The sequence below is a fragment of the Ammospiza nelsoni genome, chromosome 1 (genome assembly GCF_027579445.1).
Source record: "Ammospiza nelsoni isolate bAmmNel1 chromosome 1, bAmmNel1.pri, whole genome shotgun sequence".
Classification (NCBI taxonomy): Eukaryota; Metazoa; Chordata; class Aves; order Passeriformes; family Passerellidae; genus Ammospiza; species Ammospiza nelsoni.
The window spans coordinates 2857802-2884111 of record NC_080633.1 but is presented as its reverse complement, the minus strand read 5'-3'; the positions used below and the strand labels follow the sequence as shown (position 1 = coordinate 2884111).

Here is a 26310-nt window from a genome sequence, read left to right as displayed (position 1 = left end):
CCTCCATGGTCTGAATGCCCTCTCTCTTAATCTTCATCTCCCCAAAACACAGAAAACTGAGCTTAAAAACATCATTACTGGCATGCTCAATATTTTTCTGTTTCTAAACTCCCAGGGAACATCTCCCACCTTCACACCAAACCTACCGAGGCCTCCAGCAGTCTGGGTTTGGGTGCTGGCTTCATGAAGCACCACAGAGGGCCCAGCTGCTGCCCCTGAGGGCTCTGAGGGAGCAGAGCCAGCAGGGACAAGGCCAAGGTCACCATCTGCCCTCATGCCAGGGGGAAGTGTCACCAGCAGGGACGCCGAGTCCAGCAGCTTTCTCAGGGCTGTCTTGATCTCCTTGTCAGCACGCTGCAGCGAGGCCTGCACAGAAGTCTCCGTCTCTGACGGGGGGGAAGTCATTCCTACAGACAAGAACAACAACTTTTCTCCCTTCAGGGCAAAAAAGGAAAACAGCAGCAGCATCCAACCCATAGGAATATCTGCCATCATGGCATTTTCCCCTCCTAGAGAAGGGAGTTGATGGAGAAATCCTTATTCCAGAAAGAGGGAGTGTAGGTGAGAGTTAAAATAAGAAGGCTGGCAGAATGTGCTTTGGAAAGTTGTACCTATGTGAACACCTGGCCTGTTCCAGAGAGTGGAACAAAGGATCCATCTCCCAGCTCAACCTGGCATTGGTTGGTCTGTCAATAACACCTTTATTAATCATAGAATCACAGAATATCCTCAATGGGAAGGGATCCACAAGGATCATCCAGTCCAGCTCCCAGCCCTGCACAGTCACCCCAACAATCCCACCCTGTTCCTGGGAGTGTTATTCAAACACTCTTGGCAGCTTTGGGGCCATGTCCATTCCCTGGGGAGCCTGGGAATGCTCTGGGGGAAAAATCAACCCAAAAATTGCATAAGACCAATGAAATGAACCCATTGCACTGATAGAGACCCTACATGAAGGAAGATGTTATCTCACAGGGAAGGAAAAGGAGTGAACAGGAATCAGCCTCATCAGTGACTCTGAAGAAAGGCAAGGGGATGAAGGGAGGGCTGTTCTTTCTCATCAAAGTCTGGCAGAAAAGCCACTCCTTGCTATAGGGTGATGTGTTTTGCTTCACAATATCTGAATATTTCTCATGGGTTGGGATGTAGAAGGCTGGGATGGGATCACAAACTGCAGGAGCTCTTCTCACCCAATCTCCTGCCTGATAAACCTCCTACAAATCCTGAAAAGGCACAACAAAGGGATGGATGTACTTAGGGAAGCCCCCATGTAATCATGAAGACAGAGAAAATGCAGGTCAGGTTAAGACAATGATCACATTCATGATGCAGATGCTCACCATTCAAGAGAGAAAACTCAAATCAACACATGGTTTGAGAAAAAAAAAAAAAAAAAAAAGAGCATTTGGAAAAAACAGCTCTGACTTGTTTAATGTCATTGACATTAATGAGCATGCCCCATAGGAGTTTTGATTCTGCTCCTTTCCTGGCCTCAAGAAAGTCAATTCCCATTATAGACCTGAGAAAATAAAGTTAAAGGCTATGTGTGGATAAAGACATCTCACTTGATTTCTGTTTTCAATGATCATGATGGTGACAAAATATTTATTTCCTGAATCTGTTGATGGAAAAAAGCAAGATTTGCTCACATGATGTCCCAGACTGCCCATCATTGTTCATCAGCACTGGGCTGGCTGGAAGACAATAAATATTTTCCTAGAGAAATACCTGGATTCTCTGGTGTTCCTGCTGTGATTTCTGCCAACTGGTGCTGTCCTGTGAACTGGGCAGCTGCCAATGAGTGAAATTATTGGAAAGGCATGAAACATTCAATTAGGAAATATATCCACAGGTGTATGGATGTAGATCTAGAGGTTATATATAATCACTGGTCTCTCCCATGCTCTACCACCATCATTTCCCTCCCTGCCCAAGGGACATTACACCAATTCCTTCTTTTGGACACTGATTCAGGCTGAGGAACTTTAATATCCCCCAAGATACACAGACCTAACAAACACCACAGTGATGACACCCTGAGATGGACAACCTCTTTCCCAGCTCTAAAATCTCAGCCTTGAGCCTTTCCACCCCACAACTTCAACCATCCCCAGGAACTCAAGACTGACACAAATTTTGGAGCTCCAGCTCGGTCTCAGAGAAGGACCCAAGAGGATGTGAATCATTCAAGATTCCTGAGTTGGAAATATCCTTAAAACTAGATTTTTTCACTTCAACACTCCTGAAACTGTCCATGAAAAATGAGAAAGAGCCCAACTGCATTAATATTTTTGGACTGCAACCCAGTTGCTGCTGAAGTCAGCGGGAGAAGAGGATGAGCTGATGGAATATCAAGTGATGTAACAAAGAACACAGAAACCCAACAAGTCCATTGACAGCTGATGCAAGACATTTATTGATTTAAACCCAGCATCTAACAGCATATCTTGCACTTAACTTTTTTTTGGTGTGTGTTTTTTTTTTCTTTTTTGTATCTCAAGCAAACTGAAGTTTCCACTTTATTAATACCCATTTACCTCCAGGAATTTCAGTAAAACATTCACTGTATTAAAATCTTTCATACAGCTGTATCTTTTCATCTACAGGAAATAAATCCCCACACATGTCATTAGTTATCTACACAGTTTAATCACTTACAAGCAGAATTTTTAACCTCTAGGAAAATGTTTTGAAAATATATGTAATGAACGTCTCATAAACCTTTCACTTTGTGAACAGAGCCCTGCATAGGATTTTAAAAATTCCCTTCAATTGATTCTCTTTTGCTTAAATATCAAAAGAAAATGTAAACAGATGTTAATTGCTTTGAGCTAATGAATCAAAGTATAATTATTTGTTTTACGACCATTTGAAGTGCAGCCTTAGAGATTCTTTAGAAAAACCTGAGTGTCAACCACAACACGAGGAAACCTCCATGTTCCTTTATACATCCTCATTATCTTTGGTTTGAATATTACATTTTTTGAAGACAATCACAGGGCAAATTCTTTTCTCAGCAGTATCTTCATAAATCTGAATAAAATCCACTTCCTTCTGTGGAATTATTCAAGATTGATACTGGAATAACTGTGATCAGAATCAAGCTCAAAATAAAAGAAACATTTTTAGCTTTGAAAGCATTTCCCTGTTGTGTTCCTGTTACTTTCCAATGTACAGTGCAATATATGAAAAAAGCACTAATATATATATCCATCTTATTGCTTCATTACAAAACAAACAGTATAAACCAAGGAGATGTTATAAAAAATGGGATAGTACCATAAAGGAAGCTTGATTTCCTTCACCACTGGAAAAGCATCCTATATCATGAAGGTAGTGCACACAACATCCACAGGGGATGTTGAAAGTGAAAGGCTGTGAAATCAATATGTTCATTTTAGTCAGCACAAGGTGCAGCTGCAGAAGGAAAAAAAAAAAACTTTTCTACAAGCACCTTTTGTGAATTCATTCCCTGTTGGCAGGAATATTGCCTCCAAAACAAGCTCCTCAATATCACCTGGCTGGGAAACCCTGAGCCTACCATCCATTCCTTCCCAAGGCAGAAACTCACTCCACTTTCTCTCCTCGTGATGCTCAGAAATTCAGCTGTGCCTGAGCATTTCTGGGTTCCCTAAACCACAAATGAATCCACAAATGAACACTTCTCCAGAGCTCAGCTGGGCCAGGGTGTGGGGACCTTCCACCCCACATCTCTGTCACCAGAGAGGGCCAGTGCAGGGTCCTGCTGAGATCAATGAGCTCCACCTGACTCCAGCTGGCACCGATATTTGGGCCTGGAAACTCATCTCTTTTCAGAGCAGCTTGTTGGAGGTCTGGGCTACATCCATTTTTGGTGAAGCCAACAGGGATGGGCTGTGCTCAGGGCACCTCAGCCTCCCCCTCATGCAGCGTTCCTGCTGGAAAGCTCCAGAGGAACCCCACAGTCAGTCCCTCTCCAAGGCACCTCGACCTTCCTGGTTACAGTAAAATGATGCAATTGCAACTGGCAGCCCAATACATTTGGAACAGATCTATGTTTCAACTGAATATTTATGGTAAAGCTCTTTTTTCTCTCTTTATTTTTTTTTTTAATCTGTCTTTGTGCTCCTGCTACTTTGCCATAGCTCAGTGGTAAATTCCTCTCATCACATATAGGGGACATCATGGATCAATCTGTTAGCAGGAATGTTTCACCACTGGCACAATCAGGAGAACAAATCCTCATCCAGTCATATTTATTGGCAAAGACTACATTTGTGGTGTCCTTTGAAGACCACTTTGTGGTTCTTTGTCCTTGCTAATGTTTGATTGCAGATGCAGAAATTATTTTGTGCAGCACATTAATCTTTCAGTGCATGTTAACTGAATTATATTTCAAAAGATATGGTTTATAAATCCACCACACTAGAATTCAGGATAATGAAACCTACATTATCAGACAACTAGGAAGTGGATTTGAAAATATCAGTCATTTAGAAAAGACAGTCTTTTTCACTTAAAGCAGAGGAAAACAACAAAACTCTTGCTTCCTCACGACAGTGGGACTCTCTCCACTGACTAGAGTCAAACTGGGATTTCAACTAAAAAAATGCCTGAGCAGCCCTTTGAATCCCTGGTATATGTAACACCTACTATATATCTCATTATTTGGCAGAAGGTTAAAAAAATGCAACCAGACTGTGCATCTTGAAAGGTTTATGAAAAAATTTTGGTAGAGCTAACTGGTGTCACAAGTGTAGAGCAGAGTCAAAGCACAGCGAAGCTTCATGACCTTTGGGCCCACACGGTGACAGGAGACATCCCCTGTCCAGGGCTACTGAAGGATGCTGAAAAGCTTAGATACTTTCACCTCCGTGCTACACCAAAAGCTGGCACATGAAAAAAATAATTAAGTTATTGGACAAAAAAAACTACACTTCTTCATCTAGATTTCTGTCATAGGTAGAAGAATTAGCTTTTCCTAAACCTCCCATCACTGCTCCACTATGGAATGATACATGTTCACCTAGACCAAAGCTTTTAAAGCTACAAACTGTTCTGACAAACTGTTCCCTTTAAGACTGGAAAAGCTTGACACATCATATTTAAATACATTTCCCTCTAAGGCATTCCCTTGTAATCTTCGCCACCAATTCCCCTCACCTACAACAATTCTGATATTTATATTTTTTATATAAAGCTGCTCTTTTTGGTGTTAAAAACCACACTGGCATCCACTCAGCTCTGGGAGAGGTCTTCTGTGCTGATGTGCAAGGTGACAGGCTCGCCAACAGTCCCGTAGCTGAGGGTTCTGGTGGAAACTTCAGTTTTGAAGCTCGACTGCCCGTTGTCGGCGGAGCGCTGGACCTCGGTGCAGAACGAGGGCTTCACAGTGAAGGAGGGGCCAGGAGGCGCCGTGCGGGCGTCGCTCACACGGAAAGAGATGTTGGAAGGGCCTGAAGACTGCACCCCAGCCACCCTAGAGGCTGACAGGAACACGGCCCCGGGGACGTGCTCCTCGTACTGGCTGAAGAACCTCTGCCTGGGCTCGGGCACCACGGGCCTGACCACGCTCAGCAGCACCGGCTTGCCGATGGTGGGCTCGTTGATCTCCGTCTGCAGCACCGAGATCTCGCAGGGCTTCTCCGCCGTGGGCTTCTGATCCTCACACCTGTAGGTCTCACCTTCCTGAGGGACGTAGTCCTCCAGGTCCTCCAGAGTTAAGAGTTTGCCGTTGTGGGTTAAAATCTTGCGGTCCCGGGTGCTGATGTCGTCGGTGTGTGGCTCCTCTGGCTCGTCCACTATGACGTTGTCCTCTTCGGGAAGGAGGTCCTGTATTACTTCAGGTACCTCCTCTCCAACAGGCCAAGACACATCCACTTCATCGAGCCCTTCCTTCTCCTCTGGACTCACTGGGGAGAACAGAACTTCGTGTTGGTCCCCAGCAGCTGTCCCAAAACTGAAGACCAAAGGCTCACCCCCACAGGCGAGCAGAGGGGAGGCAGCGCCTGACCCACAGTCAGCAGATGGTTCCTGAGGGCAGCTCTTTCCTTCAGTCCCATAATCCATAAATGAATCACTTCCTAATTGCTCAGACCCACACGGGGAGTTTCTCTCTTCACTGCTGACTTGAGGTCCTTCCTGCTCAGTGGTATACACCAGAGGCTGGATGTCACCTTCAGAGAGACCCTCGTTCGGCAGAGACTTTGACTGTTCCACCAATTTATTGTTGGAGTTGTTTGTGTTTGGATCATCTTCTGGGGAGCGCTTCGGCCTTGAGCTGGGAAAAGTGAACGTTAACACTCCTGACTCATCTTTTTCTTGTTTTACTGGGGAAGAACCTCTTTTCCTTGTGGGCTTTGGCGACTTTTTCACCTTGAATTCAATGATTTCTTCCACTTCGACCCACTTGGGCTTTTTCTCTTCCACTGTGCTTTCCACAACGACGTCTCTTGCCGCTGCCCCTTGCATGTCCTCGTGTTCTGTGACATACAGCCTGGGAACAGCAGCAGCCTTTGCTGCTGCCTCCTGCTCGTGTCTGTGGACAGGCTGCCTGATCTTGGAGACATAAACCGGCTCCGGAGCCGGCTCCGCCCGCGGGGAGCGGGAAGGAGAATGACCTGAAGGAGAACGTGCAGGAGAAACCCTTCCCCTTTGTCTTGGGCTCTTCACCACCGTGGTTATGGTCTCCTCTCTGGTGGCAGAAAGGGGTGGAGTTGGCGGGAAGATGAGACTTTCTGGGGAGCCCCACTCCACCAGCACATGCTGTGGCGCCGCGTGGGGTTAGTTTGGGGTGAGCATTGCAGCTTTTGGGGAAGTGGTCATTTTGGGAGGGACACACACGCAGAGCACACACCCACATGCCAGTCTCCACTTCCTGATCCAGGGAAAACCCCTGATTCAGGGAAATCCCCTGATCCAGTGCCCTTTTCCCCAGGGGAAACCCCAGCTCCGTGAACCTCATCCGTTGGGTGTGAGCACACAGCGAGCGCGTCCAGCTGAGAGATGTTCTGCTGGCTGCTGCTGTATTTCATGTGCTTGTGTTGATCACCTACTCTGCTACTCTAGACCCCCCAGAATTTTAAACACCCAAAGACTTTAACCTTTTCCTGAGTATCCTTGGCTAAAATCCTAATTCTGTCCACCTCAATGGCTAAATACCTTTTATTGCAGTAGGGTCAGTGTCTTCTTAATAGGGTTGGTGTCTTCTTAATAATATTTAATTAATGCAACATATCTTTCTTTTTTTATTATTATTATGGCCTCTTTTGAGACCAGAGATCTGCATTTCGATATGCATAACAGTTCCACTGAAAGGGATTAACCTTAAAATGTGGATGATCAGGAAAAGAAAGTTAGAACATCTCCTGCACAAGTCATCTATGCCGAAATGAATATTTTTTACTCTTCACAATACCATTACTGTAGACACAGCCTGATCCTACTGCCTCCAATAGACATAGGAATAGCAAGCCAAATTGGGATACATAATTATGATTTCTCAGTAGATTTCTGCTGGCTTTACTTTAGATTTTTTGACTGAAGTTGGGCTGGTGGTAGATGCCTCATCCCTGGAAACATTCAAGGTCAGGCTAGACAGGGCTCTGAGTAGCCTGATCAAGGTGAAATTGTCCCTGCTCACAGCAAGGGGTTGGACTAGATTATCTTTAAAAGTCCCTTCTAACCCAAGGCCTAAACCCAGGCTCCAGTGCTCTTAATTTATATACTTAGCATGCAGTTTTTCCTGCAGGTTTTTCCTGTGGCATTTCTTACCTTTATTTTAGGTAAATACATTTCTGCCAGTATTTTCCTGGCAAGCACAAGGGAGCCAATGCTCCACATCTGCTCCAGTGGAAATCACAGCAAAACTCATTTTGTTTCTGTGTTGAGATTCTGTCCCTACCTCCAAGGAATGGGGTTAAAAACAAAGAATTAACTAAAGGGTCAAACAGTGGCCTGAACTGAAATTAGGAGTAGAGAAAGCAGCTTTTTAATTCCTCTCCTCCTCCTCACTATCCTCCAGTCACACCCATGTGGAGCTGAAGATCACTCCCTCTGCTTCTCAGACATCTCTGCTTTGAGTTTTGCCCTTGAGAATGGAGAACCTGCTTATAGCCATCAGGGTAGACTAATCCTCTTGGCTTTATTGCAGCCTTTCTCATCTTCTGGTCTTATTTTTGAAAACTTGTACTTCCTTCTCCTCTGGAGATCAGGTTTGTTTCCACCTTTAATCTCTCCCTTTGAGGACATGGTGGAGTCCAGGACTGGATCAGCTACAGGGAGGTTTATTTCTTTGCAGAGCACCCTCTTTTCTGCTCATTTCCACTGCTTTGCTCTTTTCCCTAAGTTTTCTGCAGTTTTTCCATAGACCTTTAAGGTCTGTGCAGAGCCTTCCTACTGGCCATGGTGCCTTTCTGAATTACACAGAATTAAAGAATCATTTTAGATGAAAATGAATCCTTGGGTGCTTGCAGAAGACCATGATCTATTTTGCAAAGTTAAAATGGGTTTTTTGGGGTCTGGGATTTGCATATATGGACATGGTTCAATCCCATCTCTCAATTATCTATTATTTTCTGACAGTAGTTTTAAAGCTGTTTCTGTTCATCCACTTGCTACAGATTAAGAGTTGGAATCTGCCCTTTCAGAATTATTCCCATACTTTTCCCCATCACTATCCCAATTTCAGTTGAGGTTCACTCTTATCTAAAGTTCATTACCACAAAAGGAGGGGAATTTCTGCCTGAGATTCCACTCCTAAATTTATCAAACTCCTTTGAGGCTGCAGCCCTTGATTTAGGGATCCCTCCTGGAGCTGTCCTGAGGAATAGCCTATGGAACTGAGATCTCAGAAATCTAGAAATCAGCTTAACTGATGGTATTTTGTATTAATGAATATTATTATTTGATCCACCAGTATTAATGCTGCTGCTCCAGATACAGGGACAGAGATGTGGTTAAATAAGATTTATTAAATTTTAGGTGTGGACTGGCTCTGAGATTCCCTCCTGCTCACAACTTTCTCACAATATTTCTGAATGTGATATAAAAAAAAACCCCTCTCTGTTCAGTTGCCCTAGTCTGAATCCTGGTCCTTGAGGTAATACAGGTAAAAACACTTTATTTTCTGGTTTTTGCAGGGTGAAAAAGATCTAATGGCTGGAAATTTAACTGAGCTTATCTGCAGCTTCTGGGAGGGGAGACAACTTATAAACCACTGCCTCCAAAAGGGCCAAGTGCATGGGTCTAAAGATACAATCCTCAGAGAAAACAATAAAAAGGATAAAAGGTAAGCAGCTCTTAACCATCCTTCAGTTGCAATTTTATGTCTAACAAAACCAAAATACATCCAGTAAGCCTCTTGTCCAAATCAAGGGCTGATTTTAGAATAGTGCAGCAACTGAGGGGAGGCATTTCCCCAAAATATCCATTGCATAACTCCTTCCTGCCCTCAGGACGTGGCTGGAGTGGCTTGGAACTGCTCTGAATCCTGTCCCAGGTCAGGGCCTCCCTTCCAGCACATGAAATTATTTTATTATGTATTTCTCTATGGTGCTTAAGAGGATAAATTAAGATTTTAATGGCTGCTTGGCTTCTAGGCTGTGTGTAACTGAGAAAATACTGCTTTTTACAGTAACTAATCTTTGGATTTTACAGGCATTCACTATAAACCAGGCTCAAAGCATCTAAAAAGACCAAGTCATGAGGACAAGTATTCATATTACAAATATAGAGATAGAAGGGGATAAAAACATTCATCTTCCTTCTGCTTCATCATACAAGCCTTTCCTGAAAAGTTTAAAATAAAGCCAGAAGAAATCACTCTAAGCTCTGAGATATTTGTTAAATTGGTAGGTATTTTCAGGTAAACAATTTTCAGTTTGTTTTTTTTTAACGCTGAAAGTCAGATTCCCCCTTCCCAAGCTCTTGTGAAACTCTACCAGCATTAGGGACAATATTTTTCCTGTGTAATATCAAAAAATAACTGTCCCAGGCTGTGTCTAACACCAGTGCTGCTATTTTTGGTAAAGAACAAAAGGACTTTTTTTGAGGTGGTCACTTGACATGGCACAGAATTCTGTGGGATCTGGGAATGGACACACTTGCATGGCCAAAGAGCACAAGCTTGTTATTGGATCATGCAGAGGCAGCAAGGCAAAAAACCCACAAATGTTACCCAAAAAAAAAAAATATCAGCACTTACATGATGATGGTTTTCTTGGGCACTTTAGTCTCTTGTTCAGTGACTACAAAGAGAACAGTATGAACAGCATGGGGTTAAAGAAAGGCAAAAGCTGAAATGATTAAATTATCTTTGCTCAGTTCATCAACATAAACTGGAGTGAAAAATAACCAACTGTACCATCCCATCCATGCTTTCTGTGGTTATTTCCAGCATCATCTTTAGTGTTGCTGACCAAGAATGAGAATCCAGAATGCTCTCTGAACATTTGGCTTAGAAATTAAATATTTTGTGGAGAACAATTTGGCAAAAACTTTTTATTCTACCTTTTTTTTTTTTTTGGTAGCTCAAAGCTAGAAAACAAGGTCCTTATTTAAATTTTCTTTATCCTATAATAAGGTAGTGATGGTGTCAGAAACCTGAAAATGCCTCAACCTGGAAAATCCTGGAGAGCTGAAATTCTTTAAACTGATTTCACTTCCTAGAAAAAAAGAGTTCCCCAAACACTGGATTGTGGCCAAACTTTTGTGGACTAACATCATTATCATCAGTAGAGAAAATCAGCATAAAAATCCCAAACCCCAAAATCCTAGGAAACCCAGGAGAGCCCAGTGTCTGCTCCATCTCTTTTTTTCCTGCTCTAATTTGCAATTTTTCCTGACCCTTCTTCCATAACCAACTGGAAGCTGTTGATGATTATCAAGATCAAAAGTTAAGATTTCATGGTGTTGCAAATATTCCTTAAAACTGACACTTTTAAAAATTAAAAAGATCCTGTTTGAAGAATTAACTGATATTTTCAGCAGGTTTCCCATCTCCTCCACTGGAATAAAATTAAGAAACTCTTTGAACAACACTGCTTTGAGCACATCTGAACTGCTGAACCTATTTCAGATCTACAAAAAAAAAAACATCAGCAAGCCTCACTCTTTATTTAATAAACTAGCAAAATATCTTTAAAAAACCCATAATTTAATCTCCAGCAATTGGTTTTCAGTTTTCCAGCCAGCCTATAATAAATAAGCTCTGGTAATTTTCAGTCAGTGCAATTTAAGTGAACTGCTACTTAAAAATATCTATAAAATCACAAACAATTCTTGCCCAGGGAATCTGGAGTGTCTGTATTATTTGTTTAATAACTGATGATTAGTGCTAATGTTTTCAATGGTGCCCTCAAACCTGCATTGAATGAAAATTAAAAATACATTTACAATATTAAATGGAATACTTTAACCTAATTTTCCTTCCACTTCATTTCCAAGGGCTCTTCCCTGCCTCAGGTAAAAACACAAATTTGACCATAATGAAAAGGAATTTTGTGCAAATATTGATGGTAATTTCTGACCGAGAGCTCATGTTTTTTTTGCAGAGCCTTGTCTTGTTTATGCCTGTAAAAACTGGAATAATTTCCCAGAGATTCAAAGGAGTTGCTGCAGAACTGGGTGAGTTTAAACAAAATCTGTTTGGAGATTTGAATTTAAACTAACTGGATAAGTAAAGAGCAAAATTATTTTCAAATATTTATCCCTGGACACAACTACAATAAACCCATTTACCTATACTTAATTAATATTTTTTTAATAACTCAAACCTTGTTTTAAATGGTGAAATTATAATAATACAGTGATAGCAGATGAATTGAGTGCTCTAACAATTTACCACACTCAGGTTAGAGATTGTCACTGAATTTTTAAATCACTATTCTGCAAATTTTAAATAACTTTTAGAAATCTCTTTAAATAATATTATGAGATTAATCCATATGCACTGAGTATACGAGTAAAAATACTGAAGTTCTGATGGAAATGTTTTAATTAATTGGATTATATATCTGATAATAGGTGCTTTCTATCATTATTTTATGTATATTTCTACAATTAATTTAATGTATTTAGATGAGAATTAAGTAATATAAATTAAATCGTTCAATAAATTTAATGAAATCTCACAATGTCTGCAAGAAAAAGTCTCTTTAATGGTTGCTCTATGAATGTCTGGTCTTGAAGTCCTCCCAAATGACACCAACTGTGATATTTCTATTTGTAGCAGATGTCAAAGAGATTCAATATTCAATATTGGGATGAGAAAGCTGAAAATGGCATTTAATAAATTGTATATGTGCTGTCCAAGGTGTGAGGGAGGATTTGAGCAATCCTATATTGAAGGATAGAACCACACGAAAGTAGGATGAGAGAATTTGGGTTTCTTTTCTTTCTTTCTGGTTTTCTTTTTTGTTTGTTTGTTTGTTTTTGGTGGGTTTTAAATTTTTTTTTCCTGTTGTTTTTCCCCGAGAGGAAAATATTCTGCATCCATTTTTAGCATTTTTTTAGGATTTATCATTTCAACTTTTCAAGAGCATTTTAGGCAAACAGCTTTGCAAAGCAGGAGCCCCTGATAAGCAGGTTAAAAGCTGTAAGCATTAGGGACAGCCCAGACATCTCTTTGGTTAATAGATTAAAACATTGGCTTACAAGTGATGGAACACTGAGGATAAGTGAGTTCTCCTTGCTATGGATGGATGGATGGATGGATGGATGGATGGATGGATGGATGGATGGATGGATGGATATTTGTGGCCTTTATTACAATTTTTAAGTCTCTTTTCTCCACTGACAGAGGCTTAAACCTATTTTTGCTCTCAGTTCATGCTGACATGAACCAGAGGAGCACTGCTCTGTTTTCACCTCCTTCTGCTACACTTCGAGGCTAATCTGCAAAACCTGACAAGAACTGCTAAAACTAGTCCTAAAATGAGCAATTACTGCAATTATTGAGGTTGGAAAAGACCCTTAAGATCATTGAATCCAACTGCTAAGCCAGCACTGCCACCTTAAACCCTGTCCCAAATTCCACATCCACATGTCTCTGAAATCCCTACAGGGCTGGTGGCTCAACTCATGCATATAAGAGTTTTTTTATGTTATATAAATGGGATCTCTATCAAAAATACCCCTCCAAAACCTAAACAAACAGACAAACATAACCCCCAAATCGAACCAACCAAAAGGCTCCACTCCTGCAGTGACTGATATGGCTGCAAAGGCACCTGGGGCTCTCCTGAATTTGAAACCCTGTGGTCTGGCCAAAAATGAGACTGAACCATGATGATAAGAGAATAAAAATAATGAGGTAAATACCCTAATCATCACCCTAATCAGGGAATATCCCACAGGAGGCAAACTCCTGTGCCCTATTTCTTCAGTAACAGAGATCTGATGCTCCTCTGTGTTTTAAATCTTCCTTGTGAAAACTTCAAAAGTATTTTGGTGATTTTTTAACAAGGTGGCTGCTACAAGGGAACTGAATAACCTGCCCAAGGCTCTACATGAAATCTAAAAGTTGTGAAGGAATTATTGTTACCCAGCTGTAGCTGCTTTGGGAATTTTATTTATGGCTTTGTTTCTACTCCTGTACCTAACTCCTCCCCTTGTATTCATTCTAGGTCCTGACCTGCCCATCCATATGGAAATGGAGCACCTTTCCAAGGCACTGGGCTTTGCTTTTCTTGACAAATAATCAAGTTAGTGAGCCTGGATGGATAAATCACACCAGAACATGCCAGAGCACATCAGCCCAGGTGTGCCGTGTGCAGGTTAAGCAGTGAGGTGCAAAGCAGACACAGTCAACTGGAAGTCAACGAGAAGGATCTTCTTTCAACTACACTTTTTAAAAGTGTCTCAAATTCTTCCAATATCCACAGAAAGAGGATTTTTTTTAAAGCAACCCTCCATTGACTTCAGTGCAGCGACCAGGTGTGGCTGAAGGCAGATCTCAGCTCACAAGGGATCCCTTAGTCCAGTGGTTTCCATCCTTTTTGGATTTGGTCCATTCAAGGGACCTGCAAACCCCCCTAATGTGAATTTAAACCAAAGAACTTTGGTTTTGTTTTGATACCCATGGTCTTAGACTGTGGTCCATCACCAGCTGCAGGTCAGGGGCTCATTAACCACTGGACTAATGGTATCCCAAACCATGTGTTTGGTTCAGCAGAATAAACAGTACAGAAAGGCAGGAGGATAAAAACTAAAATAGTTGCCCCTTGGGGTGCCTCATGAGACCCAGACAGTGGTGATTTCACAGGAACAGAGATAAATCAGATAAACCTCAGACCCAGGGTACAGTGAGCCAGGAAACAGACACGGGATCTACTTCTGATGTGATGTTGTCCTCTTGGTGAGGCTACAAGTAATCCCATGTTCACAAATAGGAAGGATTGTGAGGATGGAAAGAGCCTTCATCCTGATCCACCTGTCCTCCAGGTCTTTGCCATATGAACCTGATTTTTCCCCAGGCAGATCAAGGCTGGTTACTGATTCTCAAGAAAGCAACGAGTTCCCTCCTCGGTCACGTGCATTATGCCAAATTCCTCCCTGGTGCCATTCTGCTCACAGCAATCCTCTTGCTCCATGGATGAGCCTATTTTCTCCACTGGCCTGAAGCAGATCTCCCTCTGTTTCACCCTGGAGATGACTCAGGGATCTATTTTCTTCCCTATTACCGAGTTCAAGCAATTGCACACATCACAGAACAAATTTATTTCATGACATTTCTGAAGCTTCCAGGCAAACTCCAATTATATTTCTGTAACCAAGCTCACAATGATTTTTGTTTATGATTACAGAATAACAGCAGATGAGAAATTTCGGCCTGAACATACACATTTGCAAACTCCAGAGCTGAAAATGCTCCTAAAATTTCATACAAACCTTGTTTGCTTTATAACATCTGCCTGAAAGGAACTTCATCAAGACACACCTCCCTGACAGAGATTTATTTGTGTTCCTCTACATTCTGCACACAACTTATTTTTCTCTCTTTGGGGCATAGAAAAGACAAAGAATTCAATTACTTGAAGGTTCATTTGGCTAAAAAAATTCTAGTGTTTCTACACTTACACCATCCTCCCTCTAATGCTTTTTGATGGGACTCTGGGAAAGAACTAAAAGGAAAACATGTTTAAAATGAAGTCAAGAAAGCTCACAGATCAGGATGATAATACTAATGATTTATTGTGGATGAATCCTCTTAATGTAATAGCACAACATTTGTGTCTGCAGAGGGCTGGCCCAAAGGTCCAGCCAGACCAGGGTCCTGTCTAAAACAGGGCCAAGAGCAGAGGACTGTAGAAAATAACGAAAAAATATGAGCAGAGGATCGTTTATCCCTGAATATTATTCCAGACTCCAGCATTTTCTGCCCAGCAGCCTCATGAGTCAGAATGTTGCCTCTTAATGGAAGTTGATAATGTCAATTATGGCCTTGAGCTGGGTTCAACACACTTGAACTCCTGTTATTATCACAAGACAGGGTGGGAACACCGAAGTTGAGGACAGAAGGTCCTAGAGCTGTTGGTAAAACTCTGGCTTTTGTTGACCATGCCTCCACCAACCACATCTACGAGAAGCCTGTCCCTATCCCAGTCCTCTCTCTTGCCCTCCAAATCTGTCCCTTACCTATCAAAGCTGGTCCCTTGGCTGTATCAGCTCCTGAGCTGTCCAAGAGAGACAGGACTGGCTGGTTCACACTCAGCCACACAAGGACATTTATAAGATGTGCAAAGAACCAATTCCCTATGCCAGGAAATGCTCCCTAGGGAGATGCAGCCATGGATTTAAACTGGACTGTGATGGGTTTGCAGCAAGCACTGACACACTCCATGTGGAAATCCCTGGGATAGGCAGTAATCCCTGGAACTTTAGGCAGTAATGACTAAAAGCTGTGAAGAAAGATGCATTTTTGGATGGGTGGAAAATCAATTCTTATCGCCCTACCAATCCAGGTGAAACTGGCAGGAAAAAAGGAACAGACTCTATGGTTATTGCTGGACAGTCCTAAATAATGGATGAACTAATCGTTGCTCAGGACACACTGCTGTCAGTTCTGCTTTCCCAGTCACTCCCCATGTCCTCCAGTGGTATTTCAGGAACAATCCCAACACATCTCCACCTCTACTCAGTGGCCCCTGTAACATTTCTGCCAGGCTGACACACATTTCCAAGTTTTACAACAACATACAACATTTCTTTTCGCACTATTGGTGGCGTGACAAACCCTTCATCTGCTCCTCCTTTTCCATATAATGCATCCACATTATATGAAGTTGATTTGCCAGGCTTGGAAATCAACAGATGATGATGGGCACAGAGCCGAGCCGCCCTGTGCCCATGCACATCTCCAGAAGACGTACAGATACATGGACACCAACAACCAATGTGGGTAAGATGGCAAAAAAACCCTGGAATTTTGTTGTTTTTAGGGATGGTGTACGTACAGAGCTGGGCAAGGGTCGTACCTTCAATGGTGATGGCTTGGTCTCCTCTCCTCTCCTGGGTCAGGGCTGCGGCGCTGTGGTGGTAAAGCTCTGCTCCACTCTTGGCAGACCCTAATCTGTTCATCAGCTGGAGAAAATGGTGCAGTGCCAAATGAAACACAGCATGGTTTGGTTTTTTTGTCATGATAAAACCCTGCCTGTGCTACTCTTGGAAATTCAGTGCTGGCAGAAATGGGTGAAGGTGTGAGAAGAGTGCCAGGCTGGAGTTTGAAGGGACACTTTGGTGCTCGATGGAGTTCATTTTAACAAAATTTTAACAAAAATTTTAACAAATTTTAACAAAAAATTTAACAATTTCAACAAATTTTTAACAAAAATTATTCACAGAGACAAGTTACAGCACATCTGCAAACTTATTTACTTAATTACTGGATCTTACTCTGCAGCTGGGACTTGCTCCTGGGGTAACTCTGTCTCTACCTACAGGCCCAGATTCCTGCTGCACACACACTTAGGTGGCCATAAAGTGGATTTTTTTTTTTGGTTTATCATCCAATAGTTACTGAGTTTTACTCAACCAAGGGAATACTGGACCTTAGGATCTTGGTCAATGGCAAATGCAAGGTAGTTTGGTTTTGCTAAAATTCCAGTAGAATTCTTTAAAGTATGTCAAACTTCCCAAATATTGCTGTCCATTTACCATGGAGCAGCTGATCCATGCTAATTTCCTAAATCAACACCAATTTCTTTTACTGCCAAGCCCTCAGAACTTCATATGTTTTATTACAATGAATGCATAGATTATGACTAATTTTCATAAAATATCTTACATTTTATCAGCTACTTCTACATATATTTATTAAACAAAACAGGAATTTCAGTGCTTTATCCTTCTATTTAGACTTGATTTCTTTTTTTTTTTTTTGGCTCTGGAGAGTTTCTTAGTCATAATTTAAAGACAGTCCAGAAACAAAATATCACATCAGAATGGTCCCAAATTTTGTAAGAGTTTCCTCTAGAGATCTGGATCTGAGTTTAAGCTCCAGAACAAGCTCCATCAATTCTTACTTGTACCAACAAACTATCAGATCAGAATACTCTGAAGCTTTTGGATATTCACAATCCAGATCTAGCTCTAGGCTATGCATAATATTCTTATGAGCAATTCTTCAGCCATGGGTCTCTGCCAGTAAAATGAATTCTCCTGCCTGTACCATTTCAGATGACAGATATTTAAATCTCTCTGAACTTACCTCACATTCATAGTGCCCCATGTCTTCATTGGAAGGGTTCTTCACCACGAGGACCGCGATGCCACTCCGTGGTTCACTGAAAGTCTGGTATTTACTGGTGTCCTTCAGCAGCACCCCATCCTTGTACCACCTGAGTGGGAAAACATGGAGTGTAAGCCAGGACAAATTATGCAGCATCAAGAGGTCCCCAAGATCACTGATCCATCCATCCAACAACTCCAGAATTGATCCTTAGACAAACATTTGGATCCTGGAAGGGAGGGCTGCAGGTGGGCAGATCACACCTGGGTATGAACCTGCACACCTTTATGAGGTTCTTCCCAAGAGATCTCCTCAGTCAGTGCTGGAAAAGGGCTTTAAATGATGACAAGACAGGATTTGCTGAGCTCTTTGTCTGAATACCTGATAAAATCAAGTCAGGTCCAAGGCAGGGAGGATAAACAATGATTAAATGTTTTCCAAGGCTTTAGAATGGACAGAGTCCTCCTCAGGGTCTGTCTGCAGGTATTTCTTTTTAAATTCTAGCTAGAATTAATTGCTGAGAATCTCAGCAATGTCTGGATAATGAAAAGCCAGCATTGGGATGGGGTTTAGGTGGAAGGCACAGTAAAGAAAGGGTCATAAACTCAAAATTACTTTTCTGACTATGCAAATGAGAAACAAGGATTTTTTCCCATGTGAGATGTAGGACTGACCTGATCTGAGGCCTGGGTGCTCCTTCCACAGTGCAGGTGAACTGGACATCTTCACCCTCGACAAGATAAGCATTTCTGACCTTGTTCACAAACCGTGGGGGCACTGCAAAAGCCAAGGGTAAATGTGACTGCTAGCTGGAAACATGAACAGAGGGGAAGGGCATGTCCCTGACCAGGAAATTCTCACTGGGTATAAAGGGTACTGAAGACCAAATTTTTTGACCTAAAAACAGTTGCCTGCATCTGTACATAATTTTTTTAATATATATTATCCAGTATATGTTGTATAGAGCCTCTGGAATGCCTGAATATTTGTAACATAGAAACATAGAATCATTTAGGCTGAAAAAGACCTCTGGGGTCATGGAGTCCAACCATTAACACTGCTAAGGCCAACAGTCAACCACATCCCCAGGTGCTAAATCTAAATGTTTTCTGAGCTCTTCCAGGGATGGTGACATCACTAGTTCCTTGAGAAGTTTTTTCTGGCGGCTGACAACACTTTTGGTGAGGAAATTTTCCCTAATCTCCAATCTAAACCTCCTCTGGCACAGCTTGAGGCCGTTCCATCTCCTCCTGTCCCTGTTCCCTGGGATAAGATCCCAAATCCCCTGGCTGTCCCCTCCTGTCAGGAGTTGTGTAGAGCCAAAAGGTCCACTATGAGCCTCCTCTGCTTCCCAGCTCCCTTCTTGTCCTCCAGCCCTTTTCCCAGCTCTGTTCCCTCCCCTGGACAGGCTCCAGCCCCTCAATGCCTTTCTGGTCATGGCAATCTCAAAAGTGACCCCAAGCCAGCACAGGGGACAGTCACTGCCCTGCTCCTGCTGGTCACACCACGGCTGGTACAGGTTTAAGGTATTTCATAGCAGACCCCTTTAAAATACTGCACCTGGGCAGGACTTTACCTTGAACAAGGATCTTTCCCAAGGTGCTGGCATTCCCAGCAGGACTGGAAGCAAAGCACATGTACTGTCCTGTGTCAGCCCCGGTCAGGTTGTCCAAGATCAGCGTGCAGGAGCCATCAGGATCTTCTATGATAATGTGGTGGGGATCTACCTCCACGGGCTTCCCATCTGAAAGGGAAATTATTTCTTTTAAAATAGCTTACTAAGAGATTCCTCCTTAGGAATTTCATCCAGCTTTTCGTCCTGAGAGGGCTGAGAGCTGTATTATTGCAGCTGGTGTTGGTAGTTGAGGAATCAGCTCTTCCTCTTCATCCAGCTCTCTATAAAACATCATCCAGGGCAAAGTAGTGTTGAAGGACCTTATACATCACCACTCCTCATTTAAAAGTGAAATTATCCCAGAGTACATTGTGTGCAGTAATTATTCTGTTTTTCCAGCCAAAGGAGCACACCCAAAATGCCCAAAAACACGATCTTTAGACTTGAGAACCTCTAGAGCATCAGCTCTTGGAAAATCCTGATACCTTAGATTTTTAAGTTTTTCTATTCTGTGTTGGTGTGCAGCTTTTAGCTTTATATTAAGTGTTACAAAGATCTTTCCACAGGGTGGTAAAAGACCAAGCAATCCTATTCTAGCTGGAGACTCAAGGACAATCTCTTTAAACTTCAGGCCCAAAGCATGAACAATGAGAAAAGAGGAGGCTGGGCAAGCAAGCAGGGAGGATGAAACTTCATAATTTAAAGCCATTAATTGGACAGTTAACTCCTAGATGGAAATAGACTAAAACTTATAAAAATGTGAGATCTCGTGACCAAGCCCTCTTTTGCTCCATCTTGGAGCCATCCAGGTACTGCCAAGGTGTGGCCTTTGAAGGCTCCTCAATAAATCTCCACTTTATTCCTCTTAACTCTTGTCTAGCCTCTGTTCCAGTTCCTTAAAGCATCAACCCACTGCCCAACTATGGACAGGGAGCACATTTGGAGGGTGCATTTCCTGCCCTGCTGCTCATACCTTTGTACCAGCTGATGGATGGCTTGGGAGCTCCTGTCACCTTGCAGGCCAGCTTGACTGTCTCTCCCAGCTCAGCTGTGCAGTCTGCCAGCTCTTCCTCAAAGTCTGGAGGGACTGAAATATCAGAAGAAGCGTGTTAGTGTGGAGGAAGGGGCTCTGTCCATGGCATGGCTGCTGCTAAGCGAAATAACAACAATTTTTGCAAATCTGTGAGGTTCAGAATGGAAAAAGTGAACAAGAAATTTTAGCAGCTCAAGACTTAATAGGTGACGTGGTCTCCTTGCTTGCCTGAGACTAAATTCAGTCTGTAACACATCTGTTGTTGGCTATAAAGTTAGACCATATGAAAAAAAAGGGAATTTGTTGCCGATCTGGTATTATTTTAGACCATGATTTTAATAAGCACATCCCTTATTCAGACACCACACATCTGTCACCGTTAAGGAAATTCCTCCAATCAAGTGCAGCCTGGGTATCCAAACCAGCATTATGCTGGTGTCCTTACAATAAAATCTATGCTTTCATTGAATCATAGAATTATAGAGTGGTTTGGGTTGGAAGAGACATTAAAGATCATTGCATTCCCACCCCTACCATGGGCAGGGACACCTTCCACTGTCCCAGGCTGCTCCAAGCCCCATCCAGCCTGGCCTTGGACACTTCCAGGGATGGGGAAGCCACAACTTTGGGCAACCTTTTCTTTTATTAAGTGACTTTTCTTTTAACCCATTGCCACCATATGAAACCATACAAAATTATTCTGATAGTCTTCCTCACTAAAACACTTTACTAAAAGCACAAAATGAAGTACCCAGACTTGTTTTCAGTGTATATTGACTAAATCCAATGCTGTTTTGGCATTTTAAGATGCTAAATATCCTTATGCTATAGTGGACACCATTTGTAGCTGATGCTTGGAAAATAAAAGGATCTTATATCCCTACTGATAGATTTTGTGGATTGAAAATTGGTGGAATCTCAAATGACACTGAGACTGATGAAACATTAATGACCAGACAAAATTCCAAAGCAAACACAGGTAAAAAGATAATGCGACATAAGCCAGGAGTCAAGTAAAGAGTCTGGAACCCAGTGAAGGCACGGGGTCTTTTGTACTGGGCTGTGTAGAACTCTGGATCAGGGTACAACCCCAACTCTACCTCCCTTTCCTTCAGGAGAGGTGTTTCAACCCTCAGGTTTTCTTCTAGGCCTCTTCTGGACTCACTGCAGCAGCTCCATGTCCATTTTATTTTGGAGACCCCACAGATGGACAGAGCACTGCAGGTGGGATCCCTCAAGAGCAGAGCAGAGGGGCAGAATCCCCTCCCTGGACCTGCTCCTACATTTAATGATCATAAACAGCTTCTCTCCCTCTTTTATAATTTCCTGTATCTGCTACCTCAGGTTTCGGCTTTTATATTTTTAGATTCTGTGCTGCTTTAGTGTGTGGGTCTGAGCTCCACATCAGGGCATGGTGAGCTCTGTGCACAGAGCAGGGAGACAAAACAATTCCTGCTCCAGCTGGGCACCAAGGACAAATGAGCCAAATCTCAGCCCAGGAGCACAAACACCGTGGGCTGGAGAGAGAAAAACAAGCAGGGTGGGACTGCCTGGGCTAAAGCTGGAATGGGACAATGAACTGCAAGGTGCAAATGGAGCAGAACTGATCCCAGGGAGAGACCCCGGCAGCGCTCGTGCATTTTGGGGCCATTTTGGTTCATCTTGGGTGCAGCCCTGGCTGGGCTCTTGTGTTGCCCAAGGTGCATCCATGGAGGAGATCCTTTGAATAAATCCCTGCTTTATTCTTTAACTCTGTCTAGTTTCTAGTCTAGAACTCTGTTCTAGGTCAGCCTGCACAAGGTACCAAACCAAGGAGACCATCCAAGAAGAAAACCCATGAGGTTTGGGTTGTCTGGTGAACCAAGGAGACCATCCAAGAAGAAAACCCGTGAGGTTTGGGTTGTCTGGTGCCACACTTACTCCAGATGGGCTCGCTGATCCTCTGTTGGATGCCCAAGATCTCCTTCACCCAGGAGTTCTTGATGTTCACGGTCCGTGCCTGCAGCAGGTACTTGCGCACCAAATCCTCCCGCTCGTGCCAGATCTCAAAGGCCCGGTCATCCCCTTCCACCAGGTCGTTCACATCTATGTTGTTCAGCTGAGTGACAGAAGGGGCAAGAAAATAACCACAAATCCTGTGTTTTTTAACAATTCCTAACAGCTAAAAGGGGTAATTTGCGTTTTCTTCAAGGACTTTTCGGATCGTGTGAGCAAGGCAACATGGCTTTGGATGAAGAGCAATCAGAGCTACCTTGAGAGTTATTTTCCCTGGTATATTTGACTTTCTGTTTACCAAACTGACATTTTCCTGGTGTTAATTTTTCAGGAAAACAATGTCCAGCATCCCGAGGGTGGAACACATTGTCCCTGAAGGACTGGGTCCAGGCAGCATGGAAAAAACAGAGAATAAGGCAGTCTCTGGACAAAGCATGGAAATGGTTCAATTTTATTTTTCTTGGAAAATCTGCTTGTGAATATTGATGAGGACTTTCAGAAAGTCCTGGCTGGGCTTGGTCAAGAAGTCCATGTTTTTTTTGGTTGGTTGGCTGGTTTTTATTGGAGTTGAGCATGTCTTCCCTTGCGAAAACTCTTTCCTCAATTTCTGGCAGTTTTAACTCCCAATGTCTGAAGATAAGTGGGTCAAATGCTCTGAATTTTTCCATTTCTGAACAAGAACTGGTGTCTGGAAAGGACATAACCAGCAAAGAAAACCCAATGGAATTTAGCAAATAAGATTCCTTCTAATTTACTCCCAGTGTTACGGATTGCCAAAACCAGAGATTTAAAAATGCAAGAAAATACTGTAGGCAGCAAAATCCACATCAATATAATATATTTATGCTGTAATTAAATGAGGTAACAGAAATTAATAAATGTTTGTACTTGTAATCTCCTTGCTGCATGGTAAAAGTCCACCCTGATGGTTTTTGACACGTTTAAAATAGATATTTTGGGATAAATGTAGTTGTGCTTCAAAGCCTTTTTGAAGCAAAGGAATAGCTCAGAAGGATTAGAGGAATGTTCAAGCTGGATATACAAGTGAAGCTCTAATTGACAGAGAAATGCTTTATGTGAGGATAAAGTGATCAGACCTTCATGATGTTCTTGAAGATGTAGCTGTAGGTGTCAGTCTTTGTGTCTCGCTTTGGTTTGCAGATCACAATATAATTTTTGAAGAGGAAAACATGTCTTTTGTGTCCTTTCCATGCCATTCGAGCTCCTGGAGCTCCTTCCCACACAATGAAGTGGCCCTGATAGGAAAAAGAAGGAAGAGCACACAGTGATACATCTGGAATAATTACCACGGTTATGTCTCACCATCATTTTTCATTGTCCAGATAGTAAATGTTTTCTGTTGCATCATCTGATATATAATTTCTGATGTATCTCTGGTTTATTAAAGCACAGCAGATGGTTTCTAATGCTAAAGGTGACTCATCAGGCACAGCCAGTGGTTGTCATTTCATTGACATTTAAATGGTGCCAGAAAAATAGACAGCCCTTGTCAGGTAGAAACAGGCTTGGGAATATTAAAGGAAAATTGTATTTTGTGTGTTATACAGACACTTCATATGATGATTTGGTCACCTTCACCAGAGCAGGACATTCATTTCACATAGCTTCAGACACAGACATCTCAATAAGTGACATTGGTTTCCCCTGGCATCTCTAGGGAGAGGTGAACACTCGAGGAGTGTGACAGGACAATTTTTGGATGCCTAAACGTGGAGAGATGAATGCCCACCACAGTGTTACTGCAATTTAGCCTTACAGCTCCACTCAGCAATACACCATGATTCCCATGGAAAACATTGGATACAGACAGAATAAATTACTTGCCTGCTAGAACACAGTAAATCTACAAGGAAACAGGAATTTGAGTGAAGGTGTTGGAGGTCCTAGACTAAAGTGTCCTAAGAGCTGGGTCACCTAAAAAGCCACACACCGGGTTCATGGGATAAACCTGGGGGAGCACATGGGTCTGTTGAGGCCAGTAACTTCAGGAGCTGCCCCATGTTGCTTCCCAATTTTGACTTAAACCCTTCTAGATCATGTAGGGGCCCAGAACCATTTTATTTCTGTTTGATGAGCAGGTTAAAAAGGCAAATAACTGCATTATCTGTGAATTATTCCATAAGCACCCATGCTCTGGTGTTTCAAACCTTAGTGGAGCCAGAACACCCATTTCTGGACAGCAGTAAGTGAAATAAGCAAATCACCTCTTTCAGATATAATTCAATCATATAATATGATATAATGTAATTTAATTTTACGTAATGTATTTTTATATAAATATAATATATAACAATTTAATAATATATAATAATTAATTATATAGCAAATATAATAAGCAATATATAGTTATATATTGATATTATTACAACATTGATATAGCAATATTATAGTAATATATTGATATAGTAATGAGATATAATAATTAACATTATAATATAATGTAATATAATATTACATATATTAGAATATCTGTAATTTAATATAATATGTAATATAATATATATTTTTCTATTTATATATATAACATATAATATATAACTTAATAATATGTAATAATATATAATGGTTATAATAACCAATATATAATTATACATTATTATTACTACAATATTAATATAGTAATAATATAGTAATGTATTAATATAGTAATGAGATATAATAGTCAACATAATAATTAATTATATCATATTTTCATTTGATGTTGTAGTATATAATAATGAAATAATAGTTATAGTAATAATAATAATAATTTTAAAATTTAATTATTAATTAATAATTTATAAAGACTTTTCTTCTAAGAATTAGGGCTCCTTAGAAACTGGGGAAGGCACCCACGGAGCCAGCAGTGATGGGACATTGCAGTTACCTGGCGGATGGGCTCCCCAAGGCTCTCCAAGGTCCCAGGGTAATTCTCAATGAGTGAGACATGCAGGTTGTTCTCTGCTCTCCTGGTGAGGGCAGACACGATGGCATAGGCCTGCTCCAGCAAAGTGCAGTTCTGGCTGTTCCTGGCCTTGTTTCGGATTAATTCCTGTAGGTAAATGAAGAAAAAATTAGTGGATAATCAGAGAGGAAACAAGCAGTTTCTTCAGAGCCAAAGATTTTCTCAATATTTGTTCTGTCTCTTTCATCTCAGCAACTTTTGCCCCATTTTTTTCACCACAAACTGCTTAGATGACAAAGTCTTTTCTTTCCTACTTATTCAGCAGTATTAAAGACTTACCAGTCTGGCTTTTCCTGACATCAGTTGATGCCAAGTAAAGATAAAGTTGAAACAAACTCCAGATATGGTTTGGTGGTTGAAAACCAAAAATTCCAAAGTGATCCTAAATGTACCCATTGCATTTCTCTTCTGCTTATCCTCACAAGAGCAGAGAACAAGGAATTCATGTGCTGAGTCAACATTAGAATAATAAAAAGGGAGGCTGGAAAAAATGTGAAATGGCATTTTTCCTATTCTTCCCACATTGTTCCTGTTCCTCTCCTTCAGCAACGAAGGCATGGAAAATGCCTTTTCTCCTTCAAAAGACCCTTAAAAATATTGGAGTTTGTGTGCAAGACTATGTTCACAAGTAGAAGGTTCTTCAAAATATTGCAGCTGCTCATTTATACAACACTAGAACACATAAATATTTTGCCATGATTATTTTCTTCCTGAGTATCCTAATGCTATTTCCCATGAAAATATTGTTTAAAATGCTGTTCTGAAATGTTTGCTCATGGTCTAAGACAGTAGGACAGATGCAATCCTGAAAGACAAAATATTTCAGGGTGGTAGAATGGGGCAAATTTTTCAGAAAACAAGAATTTAATCTTACTATAATATCAGTATAAAAGGAAAAGAAGTGGTAAGTCATTATCTTAGACATGGAAACATCTTATTTTTATAAAGTAAATATTACTGAGTTTGAAGCAAATTTATACCTGTCATCCAATATA

General features: G+C 41.6%; 1 protein-coding gene and 1 long non-coding RNA gene across 2 annotated transcripts in view; one reads left to right on the top strand and one right to left on the bottom strand.

Annotated features, from left to right (window-relative positions):
• The window catches only part of OBSCN (obscurin, cytoskeletal calmodulin and titin-interacting RhoGEF), a 195780-nt gene that overhangs the window by 28871 nt on the left and 140599 nt on the right, over window positions 1-26310 (bottom strand). Inside the window, exons 84-92 of the mRNA XM_059466521.1 lie at window positions 25238-25402; window positions 23448-23606; window positions 22276-22453; window positions 20296-20409; window positions 19284-19451; window positions 18382-18484; window positions 17687-17816; window positions 16455-16560; window positions 147-407 (exon numbers count right to left, since the gene is read on the bottom strand). Coding sequence (XP_059322504.1) covers window positions 147-407; window positions 16455-16560; window positions 17687-17816; window positions 18382-18484; window positions 19284-19451; window positions 20296-20409; window positions 22276-22453; window positions 23448-23606; window positions 25238-25402 — 1384 coding nt within the window. The remainder of the gene's footprint in view (window positions 1-146; window positions 408-16454; window positions 16561-17686; window positions 17817-18381; window positions 18485-19283; window positions 19452-20295; window positions 20410-22275; window positions 22454-23447; window positions 23607-25237; window positions 25403-26310) is intronic.
• LOC132070037 (uncharacterized) lies at window positions 9669-13896 on the top strand. Its single transcript, XR_009417868.1, has 3 exons — window positions 9669-9830; window positions 11532-11604; window positions 13605-13896. It is a non-coding gene; the product is annotated as an uncharacterized LOC132070037 (long non-coding RNA).